Raw genomic sequence first — 9,811 nt, forward strand, 5'->3', positions numbered from 1 at the left:
GAGGTCCTTAAAGAGCATGTCTATGGGCCTCGAATGCTGAAGAACGTGCAAGATGTGATTCGTAAATGCGTCACTTGTCACGTTGCAAAGAGTACCTTCAAGCCAGGGGAGTACACGCCCTTACCGATCCCTAACAGGCTATGGGAAGACGTGTCCATGGATTTTATTGTTGCTCTACCACGAACCCAAAGGGGTAAGGACGCAATCATGGTCGTAGTGGACCGATTTTCCAAGATGGCCCATTTTATTGCATGTCACAAGACAGATGACGCTAACAACGTAGCCGACTTATACTTCCGAGAAATACTCCGCCTTCATGGAGTCCCAAGGACGATAGTCTCCGATCGTGACTCAAGGTTCTTAAGCTATTTTTGGAACACTCTGTGGAAGAAGGTGGGTACCACACTGTTATTTAGTACCTCTCACCATCCTCAAACCGATGGTCAAACGGAAGTGACAAACCGCACTCTTGGGGTATTACTACGTGGCCTCGTGAACAAAACTCAGAAGGATTGGGATCTAAAACTCGCTCATGCCGAGTTTACCTACAACAGGTCTCCATCATACGCAACGAAGCACTCTCCTTTTGAGATCGTGTATGGCGTAAATCCCTACCTACCACTCGATCTCATTCCCTTACCCGAGGGCGAGCTAGTCCACAAAAGCGCGGAAGAAAAGGTAAAATCCATGATTAAACTACATGAGCAGGTTCGCTCCAGAATTGAGTCCGTCAATGAGGTATACAAACAAAGAGCCAACAAAACCCGTCCACCAAGGGTTTTCAAGGAAGGAGATTTGGTTTGGGTGCACCTAAGGAAAGAACGATTCCCAGGCAAACGAAAGAACAAACTCATGCCGCGCGCAGAAGGTCCTTACAAGGTGATTTCGAAGTATGGAGACAATGCCTACAAGGTCGAACTCCCAGGGGACTACGTTGTCCACGCCACTTTCAATGTGGGTGACCTCTCTCCTTACATCGAGGATAATGGGATTGCAGAATTGAGGACAATTCCTTTCAAAGGGGGAGGGATTGATGTGAATACGAATCACCTTGATGAAATAATTCTCGAAACAAGCGACCAAGACAACCCGAGCCACGAAGCATGGATCGGTTCGAATAATAGTCGAGAAAAGTGCATGATCACTCGCCAATGGGACGGGTAGAACCGTGGGGAGAACCGTGTGGAGCAAGGAGAACCGTGTGGAGCAAGGGTGAACCTCGAAAATGGGCTAGTCCAAATGCATTGAATAAAGCTCACCTAGTTTTTTGTCATAGCCTAGTTTTTACAAGGGTCTTACCTAGTTTATGGTTTAGTCTTACCTAGTTCTTCCACATAGCCTAGAAGTCACAACAAAGCATTAAAGGCTTGCCTTGGGCATCAAGGATTTCGGCCTATATAAGGCTTGTAGTCCTCATTTGTTTATCATCCAATTTTGAAGTAAAAACTTGAAAGTAATCTCTAAAACTTGTCTTATCTTCTTGTGTTGTTACACGAGTGGTTTGGCTTAAGAGGTCGAAACGCGATTTCGCACCTTGCTTGAACGAGGGACGTGATCCTAAGTTTAAGTCGGATTGTTTGACAAGTATCAAACAATTCACCCATTGGCGTAGCTATATGTCTAGCTACGACAAATATCTTTTCTTTTTCATTCAAATCTCGCTACGAATATACGGATTGATCGGGTTGCACCTAGTGCATTCGGATCCTTCGTCTATTTGCTAGTACAAGTTAAGACTTCCGCTTGCGATTCACATCAATTATGGTATCAGAGCTTCGGCTCTTGATTTCCACTAATCAAGACGATCCAAGGGTCTTGATTTCTTCGCAAAAAAAAAAAAAAAAAAGTTACTGTTCACGTCCGGTACTGTTCACGGTACTATTCATCAAAAAAAAGAAATGGATCCCATCAATCCTAATCTCCTTCAAAATCTTATAGAAGCACTACAAAATCTTTCGGAACTTGGCGTGAACGGAACACCACGTCGAGGAGAACAAAGTCGAGAAGAATTCAAAGTAAGTGAACTACCCGAGTTTGTGGGAGGCACGGATCCCGAGGATTACCTCGAATGGGAGAGGAAGATTGAACGGATGTTTGAGTTCAAAGACCTGGATGACGAAAAGTGTTGCAAGTACGCCATTCTACGACTAAGTCGTGGAGCCTCCTTATGGTATGAAGGCTTTAAGGCAAAGCGTGCCCGGGCCGGAAAGGAAAAGATATCCTCTTGGGAATCTCTCAAAAGGAAACTACGCAAGAGATATGTCCCAGCCACGTATAGGCTCACGACGTATCGCAAGATTGCCGAGTTGACTCAAGAGAGGAGCAGTGTCTCAGATTACATAAATGAGTTTGAAAATCTTACTTTGATGGGAGGAATAGAGGAAAGTGAAGCCTTGAAGATGGCTTGATTCCTTCGTGGACTAAATCGTAACATAGCCAATTCAGTTGAATTACAATCTTACGCTGACTTCGATTCCTTGTGTAATCTATGTCTCAAGGTCGAAGCCCAAGGGAAAGCCAAGCTCACCCCGACTCATGGGGAGGGTGGTCGAAGCTGGAGGAGCGAAGGACACTCAAGGGGAAGTCCGAGTAGTCGTACAGTTGAGACTACACCTTAGACGATTTCCACTTCTGAGTCCGCTCCCAAGATACCCGTTCCTAAAGAGACAAGTTTATCTAGAGTACGATGTTTCAAATGCCAAGGATTTGGGCATTTTCAGAACGCATGCCCAAATAAGAGTAACATTGCACTAAGGGAAGCTATTGCCGTTCGAGACGAGTTGTATGATGAAGAAGAACGATTGGGTGATGTGTTCAACTTCGAAGAAAGAGAAGAGGAGGGGAACGATAGAGATATCGAAACTTATGATGCTCCTAACTATGATTGTGCTTTAGTTCTTCGTGCTTTGCAGACTCAATCCACACCAATTGAGGCAGAACAAAGGAACCAGATTTTTCACACCAAATGTCAAGTGAAGGACAAGTGGTGTAGCCTAATCATCGATGGAGGGAGTTGTACCAACGTTGCTTCTACAAAGATGGTGGACAAGTTGGGATTGGATACCATACCTCATCCCAAACCATATGTGTTACATTGGCTTGATGACGGGAACAAGGTGAAGGTCACCAAACAAGTCAAAGTGGCGTTAACAATGGGCTCCTATGACGACAATATCTTGTGTGACGTAGTGCCCATGGATGCATGCCACGTACTCTTGGGGCGTCCATGGCAATTCGATCGCAATGTCATACACCGCGGCCGAAGCAACGAATATGAATTGGTCGACAAGGGTAAGAAGCTTGTCCTAAGACCGATGGCACCTACTGCTGTCCGTTCTTTGGGCACCCCACAGAGGAAGACCGCAAGCATGACCATGTTTGCAAGTGAGCAAGAAGTTGGTGAAGTCTTAAAGGAAGGTGGTTGTGTCTATCTTATGGTGGTCAACGAGGCACCAAAAGTTGAGATCAAGGATGCCCAGCTAGCGGCACTCTTAAAAGAATTCGAGGACGTTTTCCCTAAAGATTTACCACCGGGATTGCCGCCTATTCGCGGGATCGAACATCAAATCGATCTCATTCCTGGAGCTGCGTTACCTAACAAGGCAGCCTATCGATGCAACCCAACAGAGACCAAGGAGTTGCAGCGCCAAATCGAGGAGCTAATGGAACGAGGCTATGTTCGTGAAAGCATGAGTCCATGTGCCGTTCCTACTCTTCTTGTCCCGAAAAAGGATGGGAGTTGGCGGATGTGCATCGATAGTCGAGCCGTGAACAACATAACTATCAAGTACCGTTTCCCGATTCCAAGACTTGATGACATGCTTGATGAGTTGCATGCCTCCGAGATCTTTTCTAAGATCGACCTGAGGAGTGGCTATCATCAGATACGAATGCGGGAAGGTGACGAATGGAAAACCGCGTTCAAGACCAAACATGGGTTGTACGAATGGACTGTCATGCCGTTCGGGTTAACCAATGCTCCGAGTACTTTCATGCGGCTCATGAACGAGGTACTCAAACCATTCTTGGTAAAATCTGTGGTTGTTTATTTAGATGATATCTTGGTTTACAGTCAAAGCAAAGAAGATCACTTCAAACACCTTCGCAAAGTGTTCGAAACTCTCCGAGGACAAAAGCTATATGGAAAGAAGGAGAAATGTTCATTCTTGGTCGAGAGTGTCATATTTCTCGGCTATGTGGTTTCTAAAGATGGAGTTTCAGTGGACCAATCAAAGATCGAGGCCATTAAGTCATGGCCTACTCCTAAGTCCATCACAGAGGTTCGGTCTTTCCAAGGACTTGCTTCATTCTACCGAAGATTCATAAAAGATTTCAGCACCATCACAAGTCCCATCACTGAGTGTTTAAAAAAAGGAACATTTGTATGGACCGAGGCTGCTCAAAGGGCTTTCGAGACGATTATCCAACGGCTCTGTGAAGCACCGGTACTAGCACTTCCCGATTTTACTCAACCTTTCGAGGTAGAGTGTGATGCGAGCGGTGTTGGAATTTGAGCTGTGTTGGTCCAAGGAAAGCGACCCATTGCTTATTTTTCCGAAAAGCTAAGTGGAGCTCGGCTCAAATATTGCACATATGACAAGGAGTTCTACACCATAGTGAGAGCACTCAACCATTGGAGCCACTATCTTCGCCCAAATCACTTCATTCAACATTCAGACCATGAATCCTTAAAATACATCAATGGGCCGCAGGTTTAGAGCTTAAGACATGCCAAATGGGTTGAATTTCTTCAATCCTTTCATTTCTCTTCGAAATATAAGGATGGTAAAAGCAATGTGGTGGCCGACGCTCTTTCCCGACGCTACTCTTTACTGAACGTGCTTGATGTTCGCCTGCTTGGATTCGAGACCTTGAAAGATTACTACGAAACTGATCCCGACTTTGGTGAAATGTTTAGAATAAGCCAAACAGGACCCCGAGGCGAGTTCATAATTCAAGATGGATTTCTTTTCAAAGGAAATCAGCTGTGTGTACCCAAGCATCAAGTCCGGTAGTTATTGATACGAGAAGCTCATGGGGGAGGACTTGGTGGACATTTTGGTGTCACTAAGACTATGGAGGTCCTTAAAGAGCATGTCTATTGGCCTCGAATGCTGAAGAACGTGCAAGATGTGATTCGTAAATGCGTCACTTGTCACGTTGCAAAGAGTACCTTCAAGCCAGGGGAGTACACGCCCTTACCGATCCCTAACAGGCCATGGGAAGACGTGTCCATGGATTTTATTGTTGCTCTACCACGAACCCAAAGGGGTAAGGACGCAATCATGGTCGTAGTGGATCGATTTTCCAAGATGGCCCATTTTATTGCATGTCACAAGACAGATGACGCTAACAACGTAGCCGACTTATACTTCCGAGAAATACTCCGCCTTCATGGAGTCCCAAGGACGATAGTCTCCGATCGTGACTCAAGGTTCTTAAGCTATTTTTGGAACACTCTGTGGAAGAAGGTGGGTACCACACTGTTATTTAGTACCTCTCACCATCCTCAAACCGATGGTCAAACGGAAGTGACAAACTGCACTCTTGGGGTATTACTACGTGGCCTCGTGAACAAAACTCAGAAGGATTGGGATCTAAAACTCGCTCATGCCGAGTTTGCCTACAACAGGTCTCCATCATACGCAACGAAGCACTCTCCTTTTGAGATCGTGTATGGCGTAAATCCCTACCTACCACTCGATCTCATTCCCTTACCCGAAGGCGAGCTAGTCCACAAAAGCGCGGAAGAAAAGGTAAAATCCATGATTAAACTACATGAGCAGGTTCGCTCCAGAATTGAGTCCGTCAATGAGGTATACAAACAAAGAGCCAACAAAACCCGTCCACCAAGGGTTTTCAAGGAAGGAGATTTGGTTTGGGTGCACCTAAGGAAAGAACGATTCCCAGGCAAACGAAAGAACAAACTCATGCCGCGCGCAGAAGGTCCTTACAAGGTGATTTCGAAGTATGGAGACAATGCCTACAAGGTCGAACTCCCAGGGGACTACGGTGTCCACGCCACTTTCAATGTGGGTGACCTCTCTCCTTACATCGAGGATAATGGGATTGCAGAATTGAGGACAATTCCTTTCAAAGGGGGAGGGATTGATGTGAATATGAATCACCTTGATGAAATAATTCTCGAAACAAGCGACCAAGACAACCCGAGCCACGAAGCATGGATCGGTTCGAATAATAGTCGAGAAAAGTGCATGATCACCCGCCAATGGGACGGGTAGAACCGTGTGGAGAACCGTGTGGAGCAAGGAGAACCGTGTGGAGCAAGGGTGAACCTCGAAAATGGGCTAGTCCAAATGCATTGAATAAAGCTCACCTAGTTTTTTGTCATAGCCTAGTTTTTACAAGGGTCTTACCTAGTCTATGGTTTAGTCTTACCTAGTTCTTCCACATAGCCTAGAAGTCACAACAAAGCATTAAAGGCTTGCCTTCGACATCAAGGATTTCGGCCTATATAAGGCTTGTAGTCCTCATTTGTTTATCATCCAATTTTGAAGTAAAAACTTGAAAGTAATCTCTAAAACTTGTCTTATCTTCTTGTATTGTTACACGAGTGGTTTGGCTTAAGAGGTCGAAACGCGATTTCGCACCTTGCTTGAACGAGGGACGTGATCCTAAGTTTAAGTCGGATTGTTTGACGAGTATCAAACAATTCACCCATTGGCGTAGCTATAGGTCTAGCTACGACAAATATCCTTTCTTTTTCATTCAAATCTCGCTACGAATATACTGATTGATCGGGTTGCACCTAGTGCATTCGGATCCTTCGTCTATTTGCTAGTACAAGTTAAGACTTCCGCTTGCGATTCACATCAATTGTAGTATCAGAGCTTCGGCTCTTGATTTCCACTAATCAAGACGATCCAAGGGTCTTGATTTCTTCGCAAAAAAAAAAAAAAAAAAAAGTTACTGTTCACGTCCGGTACTATTCACGGTACTATTCATAAAAAAAAAATGGATCCCAACAATCCTAATCTCCTTCAAAATCTTATAGAAGCACTACAAAATCTTTCGGAACTTGGCGTGAACGGAACACCACGTCGAGGAGAACAAAGTCGAGAAGAATTCTACCCGAGTTTGTGGGAGGCACGGATCCCGAGGATTACCTCGAATGGGAGAGGAAGATTGAACGGATGTTTGAGTTCAAAGACCTGGATGACGAAAAGTGTTGCAAGTACGCCATTCTACGACTAAGTCGTGGAGCCTCCTTATGGTATGAAGGCTTTAAGGCAAAGCGTGCCCGGGCCGGAAAGGAAAAGATATCCTCTTGGGAATCTCTCAAAAGGAAACTACGCAAGAGATACGTCCCAGCCACGTATAGGCTCACGACGTATCGCAAGATTGGCGAGTTGACTCAAGAGAGGAGCAGTGTATCAGATTACATAAATGAGTGAAAATCTTACTTTGATGGGAGGAATAGAGGAAAGTGAAGACTTGTAGATGGCTTGATTCCTTCGTGGACTAAATCGTAACATAGCCAATTCAGTTGAATTACAATCTTACGCTGACTTCGATTCCTTGTGTAATCTATGTCTCAAGGTCGAAGCCCAAGGGAAAGCCAAGCTCACCCCGACTCATGGGGAGGGTGGTCGAAGCTGGAGGAGCGAAGGACACTCAAGGGGAAGTCCGAGTAGTCGTACAGTTGAGACTACACCTAAGACGATTTCCACCCCTGAGTCCGCTCCCAAGATACCCGTTCCTAAAGAGACAAGTTTATCTAGAGTACGATGTTTCAAATGCCAAGGATTTGGGCATTTTCAGAACGCATGCCCAAATAAGAGAAACATTGCACTAAGGGAAGCTATTGCCGTTCGAGACGAGTTGTATGATGAAGAAGAACGATTGGGTGATGTGTTCAACTTTGAAGAAAGAGAAGAGGAGGGGAACGATAGAGATATCGAAACTTATGATGCTCCTAACTATGATTGTGCTTTAGTTCTTCGTGCTTTGCAGACTCAATCCACACCAATTGAGGCAGAACAAAGGAACCAGATTTTTTCACACCAAATGTCAAGTGAAGGACAAGTGGTGTAGCCTAATCATCGATGGAGGGAGTTGTACCAACGTTGCTTCTACAAAGATGGTGGACAAGTTGGGATTGGATACCATACCTCATCCCAAACCATATGTGTTACATTGGCTTGATGACGGGAACAAGGTGAAGGTCACCAAACAAGTCAAAGTGGCGTTAACAATGGGCTCCTATGACGACAATATCTTGTGTGACGTAGTGCCCATGGATGCATACCACGTACTCTTGGGGCGTCCATGGCAATTCGATCGCAATGTCATACACCGCGGCCGAAGCAACGAATATGAATTGGTCGACAAGGGTAAGAAGCTTGTCCTAAGACCGATGGCACCTAGTGCTGTCCGTTCTTTGGGCACCCCACAGAGGAAGACCGCAAGCATGACCATGTTTGCAAGTGAGCAAGAAGTTGGTGAAGTCTTAAAGGAAGGTGGTTGTGTCTATATTATGGTGGTCAACGAGGCACCAAAAGTTGAGATCAAGGATGCCCAGCTAGCGGCACTCTTAAAGGAATTCGAGGACGTTTTCCCTGAAGATTTACCACCGGGATTGCCGCCTATTCGCGGGATCGAACATCAAATCGATCTCATTCCTGGAGCTGCGTTACCTAACAAGGCAGCCTATCGATGCAACCCAACAGAGACCAAGGAGTTGCAGCGCCAAATCGAGGAGCTAATGGAACGAGGCTATGTTCGTGAAAGCATGATTCCATGTGCCGTTCCTACTCTTCTTGTCCCGAAAAAGGATGGGAGTTGGCGGATGTGCATCGATAGTCGAGCCGTGAACAACATAACTATCAAGTACCTTTTCCCGATTCCAAGACTTGATGACATGCTTGATGAGTTGCATGCCTCCGAGATCTTTTCTAAGATCGACCTGAGGAGTGGCTATCATCAGATACGAATGCGGGAAGGTGACGAATGGAAAACCGCGTTCAAGACCAAACATGGGTTGTACGAATGGACTGTCATGCCGTTCGGGTTAACCAATGCTCCGAGTACTTTCATGCGGCTCATGAACGAGGTACTCAAACCATTCTTGGTAAAATCTGTGGTTGTTTATTTAGATGATATCTTGGTTTACAGTCAAAGCAAAGAAGATCACTTCAAACACCTTCGCAAAGTGTTCGAAACTCTCCGAGGACAAAAGCTATATGGAAAGAAGGAGAAATGTTCATTCTTGGTCGAGAGTGTCATATTTCTCGGCTATGTGGTTTATAAAGATGGAGTTTCAGTGGACCAATCAAAGATCGAGGCCATTAAGTCATGGCCTACTCCTAAGTCCATCACAGAGGTTCGGTCTTTCCAAGGACTTGCTTCATTCTACCGAAGATTCATAAAAGATTTCAGCACCATCACAAGTCCCATCACTGAGTGTTTAAAAAAAGGAACATTTTTATGGACCGAGGCTGCTCAAAGGGATTTCGAGACGATTATCCAACGGCCCTGTGAAGCACCGGTACTAGCACTTCCCGATTTTACTCAACCTTTCGAGGTAGAGTGTGATGCGAGCAGTGTTGGAATTGGAGCTGTGTTGGTCCAAGGAAAGCGACCCATTGCTTATTTTTCCGAAAAGCTAAGTGGAGCTCGGCTCAAATATTGCACATATGACAAGGAGTTCTACACCATAGTGAGAGCACTCAACCATTGGAGCCACTATCTTCGCCCAAATCACTTCATTCTACATTCAGACAATGAATCCTAAAAATACATCAATGGGCCGCAGAAGCTGAGCTTAAGACATGCCAATCGGGTTGAATTT

At 45.3% G+C, this 9,811-nt stretch overlaps 1 protein-coding gene across 1 annotated transcript; it reads left to right on the forward strand.

Annotated features, from left to right (window-relative positions):
* Positions 1–1,898: 1,898 nt before the first annotated feature.
* LOC141601622 (uncharacterized) lies at positions 1,899–4,514 on the forward strand. Its single transcript, XM_074421917.1, has 2 exons — positions 1,899–2,402; positions 2,721–4,514. Exons 1-2 carry the CDS (start codon positions 1,899–1,901, stop codon positions 4,512–4,514), a joined length of 2,298 nt encoding a protein of 765 aa, XP_074278018.1.
* Positions 4,515–9,811: the final 5,297 nt, after the last annotated feature.

The sequence above is a fragment of the Silene latifolia genome, chromosome 9, assembly GCF_048544455.1.
Source record: "Silene latifolia isolate original U9 population chromosome 9, ASM4854445v1, whole genome shotgun sequence".
NCBI classification, from domain to species: Eukaryota; Viridiplantae; Streptophyta; class Magnoliopsida; order Caryophyllales; family Caryophyllaceae; genus Silene; species Silene latifolia.

Coding starts and splice junctions, on each gene's coding strand:
- LOC141601622 (XM_074421917.1), top strand. CDS start 1,899: ATGGATCCCATCAATCCTAATCTCCTTCAAAATCTTATAGAAGCACTA. Junction 2,403..2,720: donor AAAGTGAAGCCTTGAAGATG/GCTTGATTCCTT, acceptor GGGCATTTTCAG/AACGCATGCCCAAATAAGAG.